Source organism: Muscardinus avellanarius (genome assembly GCF_963383645.1).
Source record: "Muscardinus avellanarius genome assembly, chromosome: 5".
Classification (NCBI taxonomy): Eukaryota; Metazoa; Chordata; class Mammalia; order Rodentia; family Gliridae; genus Muscardinus; species Muscardinus avellanarius.
This window is the reverse complement of record NC_137790.1, coordinates 6,568,568-6,592,170: the sequence shown is the minus strand read 5'-3', so window position 1 is coordinate 6,592,170 and position 23,603 is coordinate 6,568,568. Positions and strand designations below refer to the sequence as shown.

Below are 23,603 nucleotides of genomic sequence, written 5' to 3'. Positions count from 1 at the left end.
GAGACCCCACCTCTGCCCGGGGCTTCCTGGGGCCTGGCCGCCAGCCAATAGCCAAGCCTGGGTGGGTTTGCAAGTTGGAGTGTGCAGGTTAGAAAGCTTGCCTTTCTCTGTCCCTTGGCCCTACGGGTATCAGTGGGATACCTCCCTGCCACATCCGCACAGCAGACACGCCCCGTAGATGACACCGAATCAAACTCCATCTCTGTCTCTCTGAGTTTATTCTTTCCCTTCCCAGCTCCGTGAGCGATTTTGACAACACAGTGTGCTTCGCTTTTACTTCAAGGGCAGGGCTAAGCGTCCCACACCTTTACCCTCTCAGCATCTGACACTGTTTGCAGAATGAATAAATGATACACCCCAGACAAGTGACGTCTGTTTGACTTGCTTCTGGAAAGCCCCAGGAGCTGTGTGTTGACTCTTGATTTAGATCTCGAGGTAAACACGGGCAGGCTCCTCGTGAGGCTTGCTTGCACTGTGTCTTTAAGGCTGACTTGGTAAGTTAATCATTTTTCATAATTAGGAAAACCCGACCCGCAGTTCACTCCCGGGGTGCTTGGTTTTGACAATACTGCCCCTCTCCCGTGGGCCTCCCTCTTTTTGAAGGCGAGATTTAACGTTGCCCTTGTACCCAGTCTCCCTGCTCTAGCTGATGGCTTCCCCAACTCGCCCTCGACTTTCCATTTCTCCTAACATCTCCGACTTCGCCTCTCCAGGCACAGAGCTGCACTTTGATTAGGTCTAATTTACTGGATGGCTCCGGGTTCCCTGTGAACCGGACCATAATAGTCAATGAATAATCACAGCTCCGGTCAGGCTAGGTTTTCATTCTGCTGCGGTATCTAGGAGACCAACTAATAGCAGGAAGAAGAAGAAGAAAAAAAAGTAAGGAACCCTAATGTGACCCCCAAACCAGGATCCTCCAGGGTTGTTTGTTTGTTTTTGCGGTACTAGGGATGGACCCCAGGGGCATTCCACCTCCAAGCTATCTTCCCAGCCCTATTTTTTATTCTTTATTTTGAAACAGGGTCTCACTGAGTTGCAAAGGGCCTCACTAAAGAGCTGAGGCTGTCCGTAAACTGAGATCCTCCTGTCTCAGCCTCCAAAATGCTGGGATTATGAGCATACACCACCATGCTAGGCTCAGCCACTCATTTTAGAGAGAGAGAGAGTCTCACACATTTAGATTTGAGAGGGTAGGGAGGGTTATTTGTATTATTTTTCTAAAGTTTTTCATGGCAGACTCTAAGAGGAGAGTGTGAAAAGAGAAACTTCACGATGCTCTGACGCTATCACTTCGTATCAACCTTTTATTGGTGCACTGTAAACATACATCACGATGAGATCCACAGGGATCCAGTCAACCTGCCCGGAGGTCAACGTGACCTGTGGTGCTCCCCCACCTTCCGCCCCCAGCGCCCGCTCGCGCCAGATGCCAGAGAGTCGAGGTGACAGGGTCAAGTAGGGAGTATCATTTGGTCTGTGTGCATCCCGTACCTCTCCCCTATCCCTCCCCTCTTGCCTCCCCCAACCCCTTCACCCCTCCACTGGTCTCTCTCCTCTTTTTCATGAAGCTCCATTTATTTATTTATTTATTTATTTATTTATTTATTTATTTATTTATTTATTTATTTATTTATTCTGAGGTCCTGGGGATGGAGCCCAGGGGCATTCTACCTCCATGCTACACCCCCATCCCTATATTTTATTCCTTTTTTTTTTTTTGGTGGTACTGGGGTTCCTGGAAGCCCTTCTACCTCCGGGCTACACTCCCAGACCTATTTTTACATTTTCATTTTGGAAACAGGGTCTCCTAAGCCAGCGCACGCAGCTGGCTCCGAACCTGCGCCATCCTCCTGTCTCCGCCTCCCAAGCGCGGGGATTACAAGCGTGCGCCACCACGCCCGGCTTTTATTCTTTATTTTGAAACAGGGTCTCACTGAGTTTCAGAGGGCCTCACTACGTAGCTGAAGCTGAGAACCTCCATCCTCCCGTCTCAGCCTCCCGAATGCTGGGATTACAAACGTGCGCCACCGCCCGGCTGAAGTTCCTTTTACTAATCCCCCCCACCCCCACCCCGTCCAGCTTCTCTCCAGCAGCCTTCGATTTTCTGAGTCTGGCTGACCTCACTTAGTGTGACACTGCCGGCTCCGTCCATGTTCCTGAGGGTGACATAACCACCTCATGACCCAGTTTGAACACTCCTTGGTAGCTTTCCAGAAGAATTAAAGTCAGAATCCCAGAGCCACGTGTGCACACCCATGTGCGCAGCAGTCAACGCACCGTAGTCAATTATGGAACCAGCCTAGGTGCTCACCAATAGACAAACGAACAAAGAGGTTGTGGTACATACACCAGCACGTCCCACCTGCTGGATCACGTACGTGCTACGCCATTTTTATATTATCATCATCATCATCAATTAGGTAGTGGGGATTGAACCCGGGGACGTTTTACCTCCAAGTTATACCCGAGCCCTATTTTTATTTTTTTCTATTTATTATCATTAAATTTTTTTTTTTTTTGGTGGCACTGGGGTTCCTGGAAACCCTTCTCCGGGCTACACTCCCAGACCTATTTTGTGTTTTTATTTTGGAAACAGGGTCTCTTAAGCCAGTGTGGCTGGCTTCGAACCTGCGTGATCCTCCTGTCTCTGCCTCCCAAGCGAGGGGATGACAAGCGTGCGCCATCACGCCCGGCTATTGCTTATTTTTGAAACTGGGTCTCACTAAGTTGTAGAGGGTCTCACTAAGTAGCTGAGGCTGGCTGTGAACCTGTGATCCTTCTGTCTCAGCCTCCCAAGCACTGGGGTTACAAATGTGCACCACCACACCTGGCCTATTTTTTAAAAATATGTTTTGATTGGTGCATTACAGTCTCACATCATAAAGCAAATCATGTTGACAGTGATATCCTGCACACAGCACGTGGTGGGCCCTCCCTTATTTTGGGCTTTGACAAAACACCCCCTTCCCGACCTCAGCTCCGGCATCCCAGCCCAGCAAGGAGAGAGTTCTTGACTCAGGGAGCCTCCATCAACTGGAACTACAGTCCAGATGAGTCAGTATTTTCTGCTATTGTTAAAAGAAAAATCATAAGGTACATTCCATGTCTCCATAGCAACGTAGGTTGGATCTGTATTCCCTCCACGGAGATCCTTCTTAACCTGTGTTCTCTGATATGGGCCTGAATATACAACGAGCAGCCATCAGAATCAATTCAGCCTCTGAGAAACACTGTCTCGGTCTGGGTTGTTTCGGCGGGGTAGACCCTGCCTTGACCCATGCCACGGAGATCACTGGAGACCCTCACCTGCGGCAAACACAAAAGTGCACCGGCATCTCCGAGAGCAGATAACCCCATCCAGAGTTGCCATGGAAACCCCAGCGCGCCAGTGAAGCTGGGCCCTTCCTGGCCCTGTCCAACATGGCGGTCGCTTGAGCTGTCCTACCTAACCTTCGGTTTCATTGGCCTAGCCTATGCCAGTTTTTCTGTTTCGTGTGCATCTTTGAAGTCTAAACTCCCCTATTAAATACTGAGCATCCGACCTGAGCTTAGGTAGGAAATGCACAGGTTTCCAGCCACCAACTCAGAGCCTACGAAGGACCACGGAAACCACAGTGTGGCTGGTGGATTCGACCGTGGCTCTGGGAGGCAGATGCACTCGGGGCTCATCCCTGCATTCCCCATTTAGCTGACCTGGCGGGTTATTAATGCTAGGGCTGGGTTTTGTCTGCAAAAAAGGGAACAGCCATGCCTGGGGAATGGCGATTAGTCCCTGCAGCAGGGCGCCCGGCCCCGGCCCAGCGGCCGAGGGCAGCCCGGCTCTAGGGGGCGCCGCGCGCACGCACCCCGACTCCGCGCCCGCCAGGGCCCGGGTCACGCTTTTATAGCCAGAGTCGAAGTCCATTCGGAAGTTCAGGAAGGGCCGGGTCCCCCGTAGGGACCTCAACTCGCCAGCCCCGGGGCTGCGGCCACACCAACCGGCATCCCGCCCTGCGGACCGGGCCGGGGCGCACGGGGGCCGAGCTTGGGGACCGGGCCGGGGCGCACGGGGGCCGCGGGGGAGGCCGCGCCGGAAGGGCCGCCCCCGCCCCTCCTCCGGCGGCGCCGCGCTCCTCCTCCATCCTCCCCTCCTCCCCCCGGGCCCGCCCTCCATCCCGCCCTCCATCCCGCCCTCCATCCCGCCCTCCGTCCCCCGCGCATCTAGAGCGCGCGCAGGGCCGGGCCGGTGCTTCCTCCTCGCCGCCGCCGCTCCCGCCGTCCCTCCCGGCCCGCCGCCCGCCTCGCCGCCGCCCGCTCTCCTGCGTCCGCAGCCCCGGCCCGCGGGCCCGCCGAGCGGCGCGGTAAGAGCGGCGGGGAGCGGGCGGGCGGACCCCCGGAGCCGGGTGGGGTGAGGCCCAGGATCGGGGGCCGCGCGCCCCGGCCCCGCGGCTGCTGGCCAGGGGTGGCCTGGTGTGTCCTAGGGGGGGGGGGGCAGGGTTTCTTGGGGTGGCCCTGGTGGCCAGGGTGTCCTGGGGGTGTCCTGGGGTGGCCCTGGGTGGCCTGGGGGTGTCCTGGGGTGGCCCTGGGTGGCCTGGGGGTGTCCTGGGTGTCTTGGGGTGGCCCTGGGTGGCCAGGGTGACCCTGGGTGGCCTGGGGGTGTCCTGGGTGTCTTGGGGTGGCCAGGGTGGCCTGGGGGTGTCCTGGGGTGGCCAGGGTGACCCTGGGTGGCCTGGGGGTGTCCTGGGTGTCTTGGGGTGGCCAGGGTGTCCTGGGGTGGCCAGGGTGGCCTGGGGTGGCCGGAGATGGCCGGGGGCGGTCGAGGTGGCCGGGGTGGCCTGGTTGTGGCCAGGTGTCCTGGGGAGTCCTGGGCGGTCGGGGCGGCCGGGCCGTACCCTGGCTTTTGTGTTCGGAAGGAGCCGCGGGCCTGGCAGGGGACGGCCTTTCCCCAGGGCTGCTGGGGCTCGGAGCGGGGCCCGGCCCGGGGCGGCTCGCGGAGGCGCTGGGCGCCCTGCTCGGAAGCACGGGGCGGCGGGGGCTGGGGAGGTGTCACCTGCCGGCCAGCGGCCCGCGAGCCTGGGAGGCGGCCGGGAGCTGGGGGCGCGTGTGCCCGGGCCTTTAGGTCTCGGCCCGAGAGCCTTTGAATGAATGGCTACTGTGAGCGTTTCCTTGTGTTTGGGTCGTGTTTTTATTTATTCATTTATTTGTTTTTTGTTTTTTGAAATTTGTTTTCAGTGCGTGAGACAGAGTAGCCTGTATTCATTTCAGGGCAGCCTAAAATAGTAGCAGACTCGCTAGTTATTAAAGTAGCGAAGTGAGCAGCCCTCTTTGGAGATAGGAGTCATTTATTTTAATTTGCAGGCAAGAGATTATGTTTGTTCTGCACAATGGAAGCTTAGCTTTATCTACCCGGCCCACACCGCCATCCCCAATCGCAGAGATAGATCTCCACGTTAAGCTTTATTAAAATTCTGAGTAATATCTCAGTACAGTAAATGTGAACACCGTGCGCCCCGTAGGGAAATAGTCAAACCTTCATTTCTGGGATTAGTCATCCGACTCTAAACTGATAGCTTCTAAGGCAAAAAGCAAAAGTGTGTTGGGTTCCACCCCCTCCTTCAAATTTACCTACATACAAACCTGAGCTTTATAATCTTACATAAGTGGCCACTTCTCTAAGGAGGCTGCTGTCAGGCAAATCCTTGTTTTCAAATGGAGCCATTCTAAGACCTTAGGTTTCTTTCTCCGCCCCCTCCCACCTTTTTTGTTCAATGGGCACCACAACTTGAAATTGATTTTACGTGGAGACACTTGGCCTGTCTGCCCAGTTGCCCAGCGCGCTGAGTAGAATTGGCGAAGTTCAATTTGATTAGTCGTGTGTCTGCCTGGAACCATTTAGTAGAACACGTTCATTCTCCATGGTTTTTACAAAACTCATTAAAAGCCGGACAACAAAAGCCTTCTCGTCTGCAGCTGGTAATTACAGCCCTTTAAGTGGGAGTGGTAGGCTGCGCTGCCTTTTCTCCTGGTATTTGTACACAAAAACTGGTGGAGGCTCATGGCCCTGCGGATCCATCTCTCAGACGCTAGAAAGAAAGAAAGAAAGAAAGAAAGAAAGAAAGAAAGAAAGAAAGAAAGAAAGAGTTAAGTCAGCAGGAGTGTGTGGACCAAAGGATGACAAGAAGTGCCGTCCAGGTCAGGCGCTGATGGATAATTGAACACTCCTGGTGTGTCTGTCACGCTAGTTTTGTTGACGGACCTTATCCAGGCAGATGACACAAAGTTCTAAATTAAAGTGTTTGGCATGGGCCAGAGGAGCGGCGGGCAGGTCTGCTGATGATCCTGTGCCCCCTCCATTAGATGCGGCTGGCTCCCTCACGGTGCACGGTTACCTGGGATCTGATCGCTACGCTGCCTCTTTGCGGGCCCACCAGTGGCCGCACGTTGCTGGGTCTCAGGTGTCTTACTGCAGTTTGGGTGGTGTGTACTGCTCATCAGCGTGTGGGGGCCCGAGGACACGGGTCCAGCCCGGGCTCAGCCCTGGGTGACGAGGTGTTACGTCGTAGCTGCCGTCATTAGGAGTGACCATTGATTTCTGGAAGGGACCCCACGCACTGGGAGGAGCCTCAGAGCGACCCTGGCCACCTTTGAGTGGGCAGCCCTTCTCCATTGGCTACTGTGGGCACTTCGTGCAGCTCCCAGCCCCTCACAGTCTGTCCAGGGCCTCTCGCTGCCCCTCTTGCCTTTTTAGTCAAGGTATGTGTGCATCCGTGCATGAGTGTGTGTGTGTGTGTGTGTGTGTGAATGCGTGTGTGTGCGTGTGTGTTGGTGACTGGGTTATTGAGATCGCTGATTTAGCCGTAATGTTAACGTAACAAGAAAACAAGCGCAAACCAAAATAATTCCACGAGAAGATGCTCTTTGCTGGTCCCAGCAAGTGCTCATTTGTATCGTACTTTTTAGCTAAAGCTCTTGGCTGTAACAGGTGGACTGTTACAGGGGGTAATGGGGTAGCTGGGTTAAGGGTACCCCAGGGAGCTGGCTGAAGGCTGACAGTTACTAGACAGTTACTAGCCACGTTAAAAATGCAGTGATGCCGGGCGTGGTGGCGCACGCTTGTAATCCCCGCGCTTGGGAGGCAGAGACAGGAGGATCGCGCAGGTTCGAAGCCAGCCGCGCGCACTGGCTTAGGAGACCCTGTTTCCAAATAAAAATGTAAAAATAGGTCTGAGAGTGTAGCCCGGAGGTAGAAGGTCTTCCAGGAACCCCAGTACCACCAAAAAAAAAAAAAAAAAAAATGCAGTGAAATGGGCCTCACCACAGACCAGTTAACCCAAAATATGCAAAATATATAATAATGCAGTAAATATACAAATGATTGAGACATTCCCCTTTCCCTCCCAAGTCTCTGAAATTTCCTGTGCATTCTACACTCAGAATATCGTTCACGGTTACACTAGCTCCTTGTTAAGTGCTCAGTACCACCCATGCTTAGTGGCTACCATATTGGTTAGCAAAGGTCTATGGTGCATATCCAGATCCCCCTAAGCCCACCAGGAATCCCACCCCCAGCTAACCCAGCCAGGATCCCCACCCCCAGCTAACCCAGCCAGGATCCCCACCCCCAGCTAACCCAGCCAGGATCCCCACCCCCAGCTAACCCAGCCAGGATCCCCACCCCCAGCTAACCCAGCCAGGATCCCTACCTCCAGCTAACCCAGCCAGGATCCCTACCTCCAGCTAACCCAGCCAGAAAACTCTAACCAGCCAACCAGAAAGTCTTCAATCTAAGTGGAATTCAGTGGAGGAATCTCTTATCATTTAAACACCTAAATAGCTTGCCCCATTGTTACACTGGAGAAAAGGCTTTCCTTTTGTAACCCTGGGCAGTGAAACATCTTTTAAATAAGAATTCCAGGTGGTCAGGTAGGTGTGAACACCTGTTACCTACAGAGCTCACAGAATCCATCTTCCCGCCCCTGAGAGGACTTCTTTACACCTTTATTTTTTTTCCTTTTTTCAAGATGAATGACTTTGGAATCAAGAATATGGACCAGGTGGCCCCGGTGGCTAATGGTTTTCGGGGGACGCTCAAGGTGAGTGAGCAAGGCTTAATTATGATGCTTTACAAATTAGAAAGTGCCAATTTTGAGAAAAAATAATGTTGGGCTGGATTCCAGGAAACAGATAGTGAGGGGCTCTGTGGTTTATTTTTGAGGCTCCTTCCAGGTTAAAAAAAGAAAACACACACACACACACACCTCCTGTGATTCCCAGTGAAACAGGTGGAGAGGAACCTCGATGGGGCTGGGGGGCTGTCCTGAGCTGGGGTTAGAAGCTCAGAGAGGCAGCTTCCAGCTGCTGTGGATTCCATGGGAAGGGGCGCCGCCCACAGGGGTCGGAGGGCCCTCTTACTGGCACAGAGGACAGCGGCGGGCCTGTTTATATAAACCCCAGACCAGATTAAGATGAAAGAGCCTTCTCTACTGCATAAACAAATTTCATGTCGCTTCTAACATATTTCCTTTCGGGAACATTCTTTCGGAGCACAAACTGGTAATTTCCCATTTGCTGTCTCCGAATGTGACAACAAGATTTGATTGCTTCTGAGCATTCCCTGCTAAGCCCGTTAGAGAAGAAACTGTGATTTTTAAGATTGGCCTCGTCCAGGCTGAGCATCCGGCCTGTTACGGCTGCAGCTTATATGGCGTGCTGTGGATTCCTTTGTAAATCAGTAGTGGGGTGATGTGTGTGCGATCACCCCCAAAGCCAGAGCTTGGACAGCTGTTGCTGTTATTACGAAGGTCAGCAGACTAAAGTGTGTCTCCACGTTTGATTTGGTCAGATGTTTTAAGTCTGGCAGAAGGGGGATGAGAAGTTATGGTTAGGTTGAAACCACACCCTAAGAAAAATCCTTCGATGGATTAGAGGAATCGATGCTCTCGCAATCTCTGCATTCAGAGACTAGTCATCGCTAAAGTTTATATGTTGAAATACGCAGCACGGGTCTGTATTGCTCCGTGACTTCCTGGATTTAAAACAAGAACTTACAGTCCGGAAAGGCGCTTCTTAGGTGCTTGGGCAGCGCTCCTGGGAGTTTTTAACATCCACTGGTGGTTTCACCAAAATTAGCTCGGCTCTAATGCTGCGTATAGCATCCGGAGGAGCCTGTGCACTTGCCGGGTTGGTTTCAAAACCCTCCTAGTCGTCGGTGGTGGGACGTCCTGGTCTTGGGGTTTGGAGTTTTGGGGGGGCTGGGTTCCGACTTGTGCAATGCGTCATTCAGCCTCCTGCATTTCTTAAAAAAAAGCCCACACCAATTTTATTCGTAAATGTGTTACACATTTTCTTTATTGATGACTCAAAAGTCGGGTCATTGTATTACACGTAACACGGGATTTCCAGATTGTGTCGGAAAAATAGAACCTTTCATCACATTTTCCTCAGCCAGTTGGGCAATGACAATTAAGACATTATCTGTCCCTTTCGAGGACGTCTTCCATTAAAGGCTCTTTATTTCCTAAGTGTTACGCGAGAGGAATCGCAGTTAACGCAGTGTCAGGTTTAGTCTTTGAACGGGTATCTTTCTCCTGAACTGTAGGTAGCTTAACTCTCAGCCTCTATCCTTTGAAAATCTGCCCCCTTAGGGGCGATTGGAGGTGTTCTTTTTAAATACACTTTGCTTAAAATCTTAACTTTTTTCATGCATTACCATTTTCTGAACCTTGGAATTGATGAGAAAAAACTTCTTTAGTTTTACTTTTGTTGTCTTATGGTAAACATGTCTTAAAAAGACAAATCAGTTTGTGATTTTAAGAATTTCAATTTTTTTTTATGATACTGGGGATTGAACTCAAGGCGTTCTACTTCCAAGCTACACGCCTGGCCTTGTATTATTTTATTTTTGTCTTGAAAGAGTTTTGCTAAGTTGCTGAGGCTGGCTTTGAACCTGTGATCTTCCTGTCTCCGCCTCCCAAGTATTGGGATTACAGGTGTGTGCCATCGCGCCCGGCCGAGGGTTTTCTTATATGCCCAGCCTGATTGAATTTTTCTCCCCCATGTATGTAACAGGAGGTGTTTTACAAAAAAAAGGTTTTCTGAGGTTCCACCCAGCACAAGCCTAAGATTTATTAATTCAAGTTGATTAGCCCACTAAAATAAGCTCCCAGTCATTCTGACTCCATGAGGTTAATTAAATAATCCCGAGTCAGATGGAAGCGCCCGGGTCTCGCTGACCTTAGGAAGCCTGTTCCGAGTCCTGAGCGGTTAATTCCGTGTCACTTCATAATTGCCATTTTAATCGGGGTGTATCAGCGAGATCGCCCATGAGCCACTTCTCAAATAGGAAATTAAACAGGTTCCTGTTGGATCTCCATGTTCTTTTTCAGCGCCAGCCCGCCTTTGATACCTTTGATGGGTCTCTGTTCGCCGTTTTCCCCTCTCTAAACGAAGAGCAAACACTCCAGGAAGTGCCCACAGGCTTGGATTCCATTTCTCATGGTAATTTGTTCCTTCGACTTGAAACATGGCACATGATTTCCCAGAGCAGCTCAGTTAAGAAAGAGATGGTATTTCATACGCCGCCGTCAACGTGGACCGATTGAATCTTTTGTGGGAAAAGCCTGATAGAAGCTTTGGACCTAGGAGAAGCCAAAGTTCCTTTTTATGTAAATTGCTGGGAGGGTTTTTTTGTTTTGTTTTGTTTTGTTTTGTTTTGTTTTGTTTTGATTCGTTGCTCTACCAGAGCTTCACCCGCAGCCCTTCACCTCTTGATTCTGCTGTCTTGGCCTGCGAGGCAGCGGCCCAGGGGTTGGGAAACTGCATGCGTTTCTAATAATGGTGGAGATTTTCCGTATCAGTGAGCGCATCCTCGTCTGCCTGGTCTCCTGTGCCAAACAGGCACCCAACTGTGGGCACTGAAATACAACCCAACCTTTTCAGTAGGGTTCACGTTAGTAATTAAACCCAGCCCCCATCTCCCCTTGAGTCTTGGAACCGCAAATTATTCTTGCTAATCTTTACCCACTGGTGTTTGTTTCTGTCGTTCTTAATGTCATTGTTTATTCTTTTTGAAGGAGTAGCAGGTCAGATAATGTCTCTGCAATTACTGTGATGGTTATTAGTTGGACACATTCCAGGGATGACTCTGTCATTTGAAGTAGGTGCTAGAAAATACGGCCCAGAAAATTAATTAAAGCACAGATGCTTGCGTAAGCATCCCCTCGTGTGGCCGTCATTTATCATACGTGAAGCTTCTGAGAACATCCTGAGACGACTGGTTTTTAATAAAAGATGAAGGCCGGCTGGGCGTGGTGGCGCACACTTGTAATCCCAGCATTGGAGAGGCTGAGGCAGGAGGATGGCAGTTAGCAGGCAGCCTCGGCTACTTAGCGAGGCCCTCTGCAACTTAGTGAGACCCTGTTTCAAAATAAAGAATAAAACATAAGGCTGGGAGTGTAGCTCAGAGGTAAAATGCCCCTGGGTTCCATCCCTAGCACTGCAAAAGAAGAAGAAAGAAAAAAAAAAAGTTGAAGGCCTGCATGCTCCAAGCATGCTGGGAGCCCATGCCTGCTTCTTCATTTCATGACTGTAACTTCCAAAACTGATATTTCTTAATTTTGTTTTATGGTAGTAGAGATGGAACCCAGAGGCTTTCTGGGCTATACTCCCAGACCTATTTTATACTTTATTTGGAAACAGGGTCTCACTAATTTGCTGAGAGCCTCGTTAAGTAGCTGAGGCTGGCTTTGAACCAGTGCGATCCTCCTGTCTCAGCCTCCCAAGCGCTGGGATCACAAGCTTGAGTCACTACACCCAGTTTGGCATTTCTTAATGTTTTATTTAATTTCTTTTTTTTTTTTTTTAATTTTGCGTGTGTGTGTGGTGTTAGGGATTGAACCCAGGGGCATTTCTACCTCTGAGCTCTACCCTCAGCCCTCTTTATTTTTTTTTTTAATCTCACTAAGTTGCTGAGGCTGGCCTTGAACTGTGATCCTCCTGTCTCAGCCTCCCAAGTACTGGGATTAGAGGTGTGCATCACCACCTATGCATTCTTTGCAAAATAGAATATAATGTGAATTTTATTTTAGATTTTTTCATAGGTAAGATCAGAAACAGCTAATGTCTTTGCAATTTCAATTAAAATATTTTGTTCATAGTTATCGCTTTATTTTTATTTCTTTTTCTGGTGCTGGAGAGCAAACCCCAGGCTCTTCCTCTCAGGCTAGGCACGCGCCTTACCCCCGAGTTCCATCCCCAGCCTTGTGGCTCTCCTATTTGAAAGATCATATCCAGATTTGGAGTCAGAATTGTTCTTTGCTAAAGCCCAGGGTTTCCCGAAGGCCTCTCCATTGGCGGGCTACTTAGTCCCATGGGTTTCTTTCCAGACTCGGCCACCTGTGAGCTGCCTTTGCTGACCCCCTGCAGCAAGGCTGTGATGAGTCAGGCCTTGAAAGCCACCTTCAGTGGCTTCCAGAAGGAGCGTCGGCGTCTCGGGATCCCACGGAGTAAGTGCGATACGTCCAGCCCACGGCGGCCCGTGGGGCCGGGCACATCAGGCTGCCCTTGTGAGATCTGGACTTCTAGGTGCTTGTTCACTCTATCTTGCAAAGAGCAGTGTTGCTGGGGTCCCCTGGGCCCAGTTTCTGTTGCAGGCTGGCCCACCACATACTTAGCCCAGCACCCATTCACTGTGCTTAGAGCCTGCGGGGCCGTTACTTGATAGCGACATGCCTGTCTCGCGGGTTTGGGTCTGGAAGGGGTGGCTACGTCGGGGTCACTTGGCCTGTGTTCACCGTGCGCCCCATCCCTCCCGCCCTTCCCTCCAGACCCCTGGCTGTGGAGCGAGCAGCAGGTGTACCAGTGGCTGCTCTGGGCCACCAGCGAGTTTAGCCTGGTAAACGTCAACCTGCAGCGGTTTGCCATGAACGGCCAGGTGCTCTGTAACCTGGGCAAGGACCGGTTCCTGGAGCTGGCGCCGGACTTTGTGGGCGACATCCTCTGGGAACACCTGGAACAGATGATCAAAGGTACTGCCGAGGGACCGGGTGGCCCTGTGCGGGGCACAGGGGGGCTCTGCAGCCTTGAGGCTGACGTTCTCAAGTCACAGGGACTCCATTGCCTTCAGCGCCCGTGGCGAGTCTGCTAGGAGGTGGTGATTGTAGGTCCTCATTCCTCTGGGGTAGGCGTGTGTGGTGTGTGCGTAGCAGCAGGTATGGCCACGAGGCAGGAGCCTTAGTCACTAAATTGCCTGCTCTTGCCAGATGGAGCTAGTCAGGGCAGATGTAGGTCAGCCAGGCTCCTGGGTCCTCGGAGCTCGCCCGTGTGGCCAGAGGGAGGTGCAGCCTTTGAACCCAGAGAAGTGACGCGGGCTGGAGGGCAGAGTTTCCTAAGTGTACAGGGAACCCAACGGAGAATTTGGTGGGGTGGGGTACTGTGTGTTGGAACAAGAAAGTAATGAATACATCTGCGTGCCTGACACCGTCTCCATCAATCCACAGAATCTTAGCTAGAAAAGTTTTGATTCAAGTACTTCAAAGAACAGTAAGACCAGTGTTTAAAGTGCATTTGAGTTTTTAAAAAGATGATACTGAGTGGTCATTTAAGTTAAAATGACAAGAAAATTAGCAAATCACTAGAGTGTGCGGGGAACTGTTCTTCACTTAACCTGCAAGTTTCGACATCTACTATAGACCCAGATTCTCAAAAGGACCTGGGATTTAACGGCTGGTTCTTTTTGCTGATGACTTCTGAGGGCCAGGGAAACTTATTTTGAAAGCTTCCCCTCATCCCCACTTTCTCTGACTTGGATAGGACTGCAAGTTTTGGTGAAACTATTTATTTGGGCCTGTTTTGCCATTGCTTGGGACATGAGTGTGCATATCTGGGTTTTTGGTGTGTGTGGCCGATTGTGCTCCTGGAGTGTACCAGTACAGAAGGAGTGTGAACCATTCCCGTCTCAAAGTCCATGGGTACAGGTGTCCCCAGTTACAGACAGATGTCCCCCTGCCCTGTGGACCTCCCCATGCCTTGGACAGACCTTCAGGGCTGCCAGCTGTGAATCCTGAGTTTCATGGGAATAGGAGATATGTCCATTTTATCCGTACACTGTATCCTCAGCCCGAGGCATGGTGGCACAAGGATGTAATCTTGGGAGGCTGAGATAGGAAGATCACAGGTTCGAGGCCAATCTCAGCAACTTAGTGAGGCATCTTAGTAAGACCCTGTTTTAAAATAGTCAAATAGGTCTGAGAGTATAGCTCAGAGGTAGAATGCTCCTGGGTCTGATCCTTAGTACAACACAAAATAAATTAATTATTTAATTAATAACAAATGTTCAACTGCTTCTTGAACATAGAAGCAAATTAAATATACAATCTGGAGGTTTCCAGTTTTGCAATAGGAAATGTAACTTTACCAGTGATACGCCATTAAATTCTAAACACTTGCTCAAGTGATCAGAAAAACATCTCACTATCTCTAGTTCTTTGAGAATGTCTTGTGGCAGCGGGCACCCGACGCAGAGGCACGAGGCACACGTCTCCTTCTCGGTCACCCACGTAATAGGTGCTCAGAGTCGCTTTGCTCCTGGGCGGCGTTTACCTGGGTCCGCCCTCTGACGCCTCCTGTGTCTGTTTTGCAGAAACCCAAGAGAAGACAGAAGATCAGTATGAAGAAACGTCACACCTCAACTCGGTTCCTCACTGGGTCAGCAGCAACACGCTCGGTCAGTTGCTAATTCTGCCCCAAGAGCTTGGTCTTAGCTGGGCGTGGTGGCACATGCCTGGAATCCCAGTACTTGGGAGACTGAGGCAGGAAGATCATGGGGTTAAGACCAGCCCTAGCGACTTAGCAAGACTGTGATTCAAAATAAAAAAATAGAACAGGCCTGGGGTGTAGCTCAGAAGTAGAGTACCCCTGAGTTTGATCCTTGGTACCAAAAAAAAAAAAAAGAAAGAAAAAAAGAACTTGGTCGTTGGTCTGCCGGTAGACTCTTCCTTATCGAGGGGATGCTTCACAGGCAGTCTAGACCTCTGTTGTCCCCTGTGGTGGCCACCCGTGGGTGCTGAGTTACTGAGCAGTAGAAATGTGGCCGGTCCACCTTGAGGTGTGTAGTTGGAATATAACGCTGCCACTTGGGACGTCTTTTTATGCAACAAAGAATGTAAAGTAGCTCCCTGGTGATTCATAGCAGGTTGATCACTTATTGAAAAGGTAATTGATGGCTTAAGTCAATTAAAACTGAAAATTGACTTCGCCCGTTTCGTCTTTACTGTGGCCACTAGAAAATTTCAGGTTGTTCGTGGCTTGCCCCCCTCCCGTGGGTCAGCGCTCGTCTAGGCGATTCGTAGAGTCAAGCGCAGAAAGAAAACAGTTAAGCCGGGTATCACAGTGCACATCCGGAACCCCAGGCCTTGGGAGGCTGAGACAGCAAGAGCAAGGGCTCGAGGCCAGCTTCAGCAACTTTGTGAGACCCTGTTTCAGATTAAAAATGAAAAGGGCTGGAGGTGTAATTCAGGTAGAATGCCCTTGGGTTCAATCCCTTTACCACAGAAAACAGAGAGAAGAGCTGATGACTGCCTGCTAGGCATTAATCTAGCACAGGACGCGCGTGGAAGGCGGCGGGCAGTTTGCTCTGACTTGGGAGCCGTCCTGGGATCAGTGTCCCTCCTTCGGTCGCTGGCGGAGGGAGGTCGCGTGCGGGCCGGAGCCTGCAGCGTCCCAGGTCAGTGCTGCGTCGATCTGGATTTAACAGTTCTGCTGTGCAATCCTTCTGCTCAGGTTTCGGCGTGGAGCAGGCTCAGTTCTCAATGCAGACGCAGAGTTACCCCAAAGGCGATCTCCTGGACAGCCTGTGTCCGTCCTCCGTGGCGTCCGGCGTGCTCCCTTCCGACCAGGAGTTTTCCCTGTTCCCCAAGGCCCGGCTCAACACCGTCAGTGTTAACTACTGCTCCGGCAGCCAGGACTTCCCGGGAGCCAACCTGAACCTGCTGCCTGGCAGTTCAGGTAAGATGAGCAGGGTCGCGGGCTTGGCTCCGGAACCGTGCTCGGAGCACACTGTGGGCTTCCTGGCGAATACGTCCTGCGTTCAGCCGTTGGGGAAGGAGGTCAGGACCGTCTTGTGGTCTCAGTGACCTCCAACAGTTCTAGCAGCTCCTGTGGGTACTGCGTGAGGGAGACACAGTCCCTGTTCTTGAAGCTCATATCCGCCACCCACATGGGATATTTTGTGGGAATGATGTAAGAATATGACCATCTCTTTTTAAGGAGATGCAAAGTATATACAGCGTAAAGATCTCAGGTGGTATAACTGATTGTGTGTGTGTGTGTGTGTGTGTGTGTGTGTGTGTATACACCCACCAAACATCCATCCAGATAGAAAAGTTTCTAGAACCCTGGATGGAAAGTTTCTAGAACCCTGGACGGTTCCTTTACATCTCTTCCTAGTCGATAGCTGCCTCCGAAGTGGAAACGATTCTGACTCTCTATCAGCCTAGACTGGCTTTTGCGGTTCTTCCTCGTTGGAATCAGGCAGCTATTCTCTTTGGGGTTCGACCTTTTGCCAGTCATGTGTACGTAGTACAGCTGTGCCCGTGCTGTACTAACGTGTGTTCATTGTTGCTGCTGGGTAGTATTCCACCACACTACAGTTTTTATTTCTCCTGTAATTTTTATGCATACGTTCCTGAAGAATAGGCATCGGAGTTGGAGAGCATTCTGAGGGCCTGAGTGGTCTACACCAGCAGGGTGTGAAGCTGCATTGGGAGGACGGGGTGCAGTTGTGCCCCAGACTGCCCTGCAGGCCTGCTTCGCAACCCTGGGCCCTTCCCATGGCCCGGAGGACTTACAACCCTTGCTGTGTCGTCTTTACCAGGGAAGCCCAAGGACCACGACTCCCCCGAGAACGGCGGGGACAGCTTTGAGAGCTCCGACTCGCTGCTGCAGTCCTGGAATAGCCAGTCCTCGCTGCTGGACGTGCAGCGGGTGCCATCCTTCGAGAGCTTTGAGGATGACTGCAGCCAGCCCCTCTGCCTCAGCAAGCCGACCATGTCCTTCAAGGACTACATCCAGGAGAGGAGCGACCCGGTGGAGCAGGGCAAACCGGTCATACCTGCGGCCGTGCTGGCCGGCTTCACAGGTGAGCGAGGTGCTGGGGGCGCCCGGCCGGCCCTGCCCTGCCCAGCCGCAGCACTGTGGGGGGCGGGGGCTCTGGGAGGAGCGCGTGGTCCTTACGCTCCTGGCCCTGTGTGGCTCGCCACGGCCTCGGCAGGAATTTCCCTGTACCGTACATGTAGTAGATGGTGCGCCCGGGGCCTCTCCCTCCCCTGCGATGGTGCCCTGTGGAGCAGGGAGGAGGAGGGCCCGGCCTGGAGTCCTCGGCCCTGACTCACCCTGGGCAGGATCTCCAGGAATGTGCGCTGGCTCCGGGAAGGAGGGCCCATGTTTACCTTGCCTCCTCGGCCAGCGACTTAGTTTCCAGGTTTGGTGAGAGCTATTCTAGGCAGGGGCCAAGTATTAAAGCTGTTTTTAGAACAGATATTTCCAATACCAGAGTGAAAATATCAACATTTTGTTTTCATAGCTCTGTGTGTCCTTAAATGTATTTCTCTTTTTTTCATGTTTTGACCATATGGAGCCACTCTAGATTAGTATAAAGTTATTTTAAAAAATGCAGTGGAAGCCAGGCGTGGTGGCGCACGCTTGTAATCCCAGTACTTGGGAGGCTAGACAGGAGGATCACAGGTTCACGGCCAGCCTCAGCTACTTAGTGAGGCCCTCTGCAACTCAGTGAGACCCTGTTTCAAAATAAAGTATAAAAAAAAAAAAAGTAGGGCTGGGGGTATAGCTTGGAGGTAGAATGCCCCTAGGCTCAATGCCCAGTACCACATAACACACACATAAAAGAAAAACACAGTTTCTAATTAAAATAAATCCTCATTTTAACTAGAGCAAAAAAGATACTGAGCATCTTTTTTTTTTTTTTTTTCTGTCATCAGAAGCAAATAGCTACACAAATGTGTTAAAATACATGAAAAGGAGTTGGGCGTAGTGGCGCACGCTTGTAATTCCAGCACTTGGGAGGCTGAGACCGGAGGATGGCGGTTCTCAGACAGCCTCAGCTCCTTAGAGAGGCTCCCCCGCAACCTAGTGAGACCTTGTTTCAAAGTAAAGAATGAAAAATAGGGCTGGGGGTAGAGCTTGGAGGTAGAAGGGCCCTGGGTTCCATCCCCAGTACCTCAAAACAAATATACACACACACATTACATGTAAAGGGTATGATACTAGGACCGTGTTTAATACCTGGGAGGTCAGGCTGGATATCATGGCACATGCCTGTAATCATAGTATGTGGGAGGCTGAGACAGGAGGAGTGTAGATTTGAAGCTTGCCTCTGCAGTTTAGCAAGACCCTATTTCAAAATTAAAAAAAAAAAATAGGACTGGGGATGTAGGTCAGAGGTAGAAAGCCCTGGGTTTGCTCACCAGTAACAATTGTATATATATAAAATATATGTATGTATATATTACATGTATTATATATGTGTATGTATATATTATATATAGTATATGTACATATTATATGTATTCTGTAATAACATATACGTATATGTCTGCGCATATATATGTATATGTCTTTGTATATGTATGTGTATATATATACACATACCTACTTGTGGGTTCAGGGCCTAATGAGAAATGCCAGCCGTGTGTTGGTATTTTTTGTTTACTGGCAGTACCACTCACCACACGTTGACTAGTCTCGGTAACACCAGTTCCCATGAGCCAGCCGAGTGGCTCACCCGGCCTGAGGTCCAGGGTCCTGAGCACAGCCCAGCGCAGCTGTGATTGAGCCCATTTGACAGATGGAGAAGTGGCTGAGGGGCAGCAGCCCCAGTGGCCTCTCTGGTGGCGTAGCTCCGCAGACTCTGGGACACAAGACAGAGTTTTCTTCTGCTCGCACCAATGGGCCCGTGAACTACGATAGCACCTACCTGGCCTTTTTTTTTTCAGTGTAGTACTGAGGATTGAGTCCAGGAGCATTCTACCTCAAGCTACACCCCCAGCCTTTATTTTTTTTGTTTTGAAACAGGGTCTTACCAGGTTGTTAAGAGTCTTACTGCCTTGCTGAGGCTATCCTCAAACCTGCTCTCCTCCTGTCTCAGCCTCCCAAACGCTGGGATTACAGGCGTGCGCCACCTTACCTGGCTCTGAGCCACGTCTTTAAAACAGGGCTACCAGCCGGGTGTGGTGGCGCACGCTTGTAATCCCCGCGCTTGGGAGGCAGAGACAGGAGGATCGCGCAGGTTCGAAGCCAGCCGCGCGCGCTGGCTTAGGAGACCCTGTTTCCAAATTTAAAAAAAGTATAAAAAATAGGTCTGGGAGTGTAGCCCGGAGGTAGAAGGGCTTCCAGGAACCCCAGTACCACCAAAAAATAAAAATAAAAAAATAAAAAAAAATAAAAAATAAAACAGGGCTACCAGGATGCAGCCTTTGCAAGATGGCAGTTCTGAATAGTAATTGAGAAAACAGGCGCTTTGCAAAGTGGCTTCTCCGCACACAGGTTGTGGGGCAATGGGGACTGCCCCACCTGGGTGTTGAATAACCGAGTCTCACGTTAAGCAATTCGCTGTGGTCACCAGGGACAGGCCCATTCTGTGATGACGTGGCCCTTCAGCCGCCCCTGCCCCACCTGGTGTTTCTAGAGACGAGCACTGAGGTTCTTCCTAAGGACAGGAGTGGTAGTGCAGGGAGTGTTAGCCCTCAGCTTTCTTCCCCCAAATAAACCCACGCCTCAGGGGAGAGCGTCTCGGCCGAGTGGCCCTCCTCTCCGCCAGGGGAGGTGCTCAGGGAGAACTGGTATTTGGTGTCCATCCCGATCTCTTTGAAGCACTGGGCTGGCCCTCCTCCCTGGTCCTACCTTCTCGTCGCAAGGATCGAGAGTGTTGGCTCTGTGCTCCGAATCGGCCGGGCCTCTCGGCTGGCTGGAGTTCTTCTGTGTGCTGAGTCTGTGGAAATGTGCAACCCATCTCCCTGTCCCCGCAGGAAGTGGACCCATCCAGCTGTGGCAGTTTCTCCTGGAGTTGCTCTCTGACAAGTCCTGCCAGCCGTTCATCAGCTGGACCGGCGATGGCTGGGAGTTCAAGCTCGCCGATCCTGATGAGGTATGTGTGGCCAGAGCTGTGGCTCAAACCTGGCTGCGCCGCTGTGTTCAGCACTCCACTGTCTGGGCACAGAAAAGAGGCAGCCAGTGAGCCCGGCGTGGTGGCGCACGCTTGTAATCCCAGTACTTGGGAGGCTGAGACAGGAGGATCGCAGTCCGCGGACAGCCTCGGCCACTTAGTGAGGCCCTTTGCAACTCAGTGAGGCCCTGTTTCAAAATTAAGAATAAAAAGCAGGGCTGGGAATGTTGCTTGGAGGTAGAATGCCCCTGGGCTCCATCCCCAGAATCACACACACACAGAAAAAGAGGTGCACGCGGCCTTCTTGGCTGACAAGAAGGCTGAACCAGGACCTTCCTTGGTAATCTGTCAATAAATGTATGAGTGTTCACTGTCCATGAGGTGTCCTTGGCTGTCTGGTCAGAAGGTTGAAGCTGTAGACTGAGGCCTGTCCCTTGACCTGCCGAGGGTCACTTGGGAAGTCGCCTTCGTCCCTTGGAGGCACTGAGCCCACAGCAGCCGGGCCCTGGAGGGCTGGGAGCCATAAAAGGCTGTGACAGAGGCGGCCCTTGCTGGCCCGGGAGAGCTTAGGGGTCCCCTGGTCTCTGACGCTGTGGGGATCATCTGCCCCTCCCCCAAATCCCTTGGGAAACTGAGCACATCACCAGGCTCCAAGTCCTGCTTGGTGGCTGCTGACCTCAGTAGTTGGAAGGAGAATCCTGAAGGGTGGATGACCGGCATGTCCCTCATCTTGGGCCCACCTGGTCTAAACCCTTGGCTTCCGAGAGGTTTTGCCAAGACAGCTGGGGCAGGAGGCAGGAGAATCACTCTTTCCTGGGTGCCTGGGAGGGACGGTGCCCCTTGCATATGTTTGAAAGACAGACTCCGCGGAGAGCATAGTGGCTCTCTCCTGTAATCCCGGGACTGGCATACTTGAAATCACAGTACTTGGGAGGCTAAGACAGAAGGATCACAGGTTTGAAATCAGCCTCGGCAACTAGGCTCTCTGCAACATAGTGAGACCCTGTTTCAAAATAAGAGATAAAAAGGTGCTAGTGGTATATCTTGGAGGTAGAACACCCCTGGGTTCATTCCCCTAGTGCCACAGTCACTAAAAAAAGGCAGGCTGAGCCTCCCGAGGGCGTCCGTAGTTGGCCGGGCCTCCGTGCTGAGCACACAGTTGAATCAGAGACTCGTTTGCTATTCCCGATTGACGAATGTCATTCTTTCCATCCCTCTCCGTCAAAGGTGGCCCGCCGGTGGGGCAAGAGGAAAAATAAGCCCAAGATGAACTACGAGAAGCTGAGCCGGGGCCTGCGCTACTATTACGACAAGAACATCATCCACAAGACGTCGGGCAAGCGCTACGTGTACCGCTTCGTGTGCGACCTGCAGAACTTGCTGGGATTCTCACCCGAGGAGCTGCACGCCATCCTGGGTGTCCAGCCGGACACGGAGGACTGAGGTTTTGGGGACCGCCCTGAGCCGGGCCCGGGGAACCGTGAGCAGAAAGGCTCCATCGACCCCGGAAAGGCAGGATCGAACCTGTCCAGCAAAGTCGCTCAGAAGCAGTGGCCTTATTTCACCCCAAACGGCGCCTCTTCGACAAGGCTGGCTGTCGGCGTAGCCTGCAGACAGGCAAAGCTACTCTTGAACGCAAGCAGCCGAGAAAGGCGTTGGGAAGCCGCCCCAGCTCCGAGCGGGCCGCGTGGCGGATGGTTCTGGCTCTTGAGATTCTCCAAGGAGCCTGTTGTGGACACGCAAAAAGCTTGTTTTCTTTTCTATTTTTTTTTCCTTTTTTTTTTTTTTTTTTTTTTTTTGGCCTTTTGCAACCAGGAGCAACAGATGTGAAAGCCGTCTGTCCGAGAGGGATGGGAGGGCCAGGAAGGAAAATGATCAAGCCATTTCAGAAGTTAGTGTGTATATACGACTGTAATCTACCATTGTTATTAAGACCCTCTAACAGCTCTATTTAACAAATTGTATATTGTAATTTAAAATAATTATATGACTGTATTTGAAATAAGAATGCAGACATTTGATATTTTATTCCATTTTTCAATAGCCTCTATGTAAGGCATTTTGCAAAGATTTCTATGGCCTGCCGGTGCAGGTTAGGAAGAAGTGAAATTACATTATCTTACCTACGGGGGTGAGGTCTACAGGGTCACCCCTGGGGTTTTTTTTTTGTTGTTATTGTTTTTTTGTCATTGGTTTTGTTTTGCCTTGGTTATTATCTGGCAAGGACTTTGTACATTTGGGGATTTTTTTTATAAGAAACTTAATGTTGTTATCCGGGGTATATCTGACCTCTCTGCTTTTTCCTGAAATCGCAAAGTCGAAGCTTCAGGCAGGCGTTTTCTTGGCGGAGGCATCGGTTCTCCACGCCTGTGCATGCCTTTCAGTCGGTCTCTACGCAAAACGCCTTTTGTTTTTTGATGTGACCGTGTCTCCCCGACAGCTCCCCTCTCCTGGCCGACCATTTTCTTCCTGTGCCCCGAGTGACTATGTGTGATTAAAATAAGAATACTATTTTTGGAAATAATGCAACTCCTTTTCAGAGAACAGGAGGGATTTATGTAGCAGCTATTTTTACTGCAAAAGTAATTCACTGGAAAAAAAACGGAATTTGTACGAAAGCTTTATTTTTATCTCAGCTCTACGTAAAGTTAAATATATTGAACTGAGCTGAAGGGGTGGGGTGCGCTTCACTAACCCTGCGCGTGGTCGGAGCATGGCTTGTCCTGTCCTCTGTCACCGCCGTGCCGTGAACCCCCGTGAGCATGTGCTCCTACGCTCGGCATCCTCGGTGAGACGGCTTTTTTTGTTTTCTCTTATTTTCTTCAACAAGGCCTAACCAGAGGCACAGATAGTAGACGAGATGGGAAGAAATGCCCTGGCACTACTCACTGGAGGAAACACGGTAATCCAGAGGAGACCTCAGCGGTGCCCAATGCGCCGTGTCTTCTTGGGCTCTGTGCACGCTCTGGCCACGTGTCCCAGGAAGGCTGAACGGCAAGGGTGGCCCGTGGTCACACGAAGAGGTTTGCAGTAGGTTGAGCCAGGATGCTTGCTACGAGTGGGACCTGTTTGTCACCACGACATCTGTTTATAATATTAACAGACACGTGGCCAGGAATGTTCTTGAAATAGCCACGGGCTCAATTTATATGAGGTCAAAATACACAAAATTGCCAGTGTTGGGCTGGTTTCTGTTGGCCAAGATGGCAATTCACGTGGCCTGGCCTAATTGTTACGGAAACGTGAGCCCTGAGAGGCCCTGGTGTGGTCGAGTGAACCTGAAGTATAAAAATTTTGTAATCTGGCCTTTTCTTTCTCAAGTAATAAAGTATTTGGTTTATGTAAACGTCTTGTGATGTCTGTCATTCACTTCTTCATCCCTGCTGCCAATGTGAAGGAGGAGACGGGATGGGAACCCCAGCCCCGTACTTCTCCCAGCCTTGTG

The 23,603-nt window shown here is 51.1% G+C and overlaps 1 protein-coding gene across 1 annotated transcript; it reads left to right on the top strand.

The window, feature by feature from the left end:
* Window positions 1-8,003: 8,003 nt before the first annotated feature.
* Window positions 8,004-21,601, top strand: ETS2 (ETS proto-oncogene 2, transcription factor; the record flags this gene model as incomplete). The annotated part of the gene is made up of 9 exons (XM_080695783.1): window positions 8,004-8,075; window positions 10,368-10,479; window positions 12,366-12,485; window positions 12,807-13,007; window positions 14,621-14,704; window positions 15,760-15,984; window positions 16,853-17,116; window positions 20,022-20,140; window positions 21,386-21,601. 9 exons carry the CDS (start codon window positions 8,004-8,006, stop codon window positions 21,599-21,601), a joined length of 1,413 nt encoding a protein of 470 aa, XP_080551909.1.
* Window positions 21,602-23,603: the final 2,002 nt, after the last annotated feature.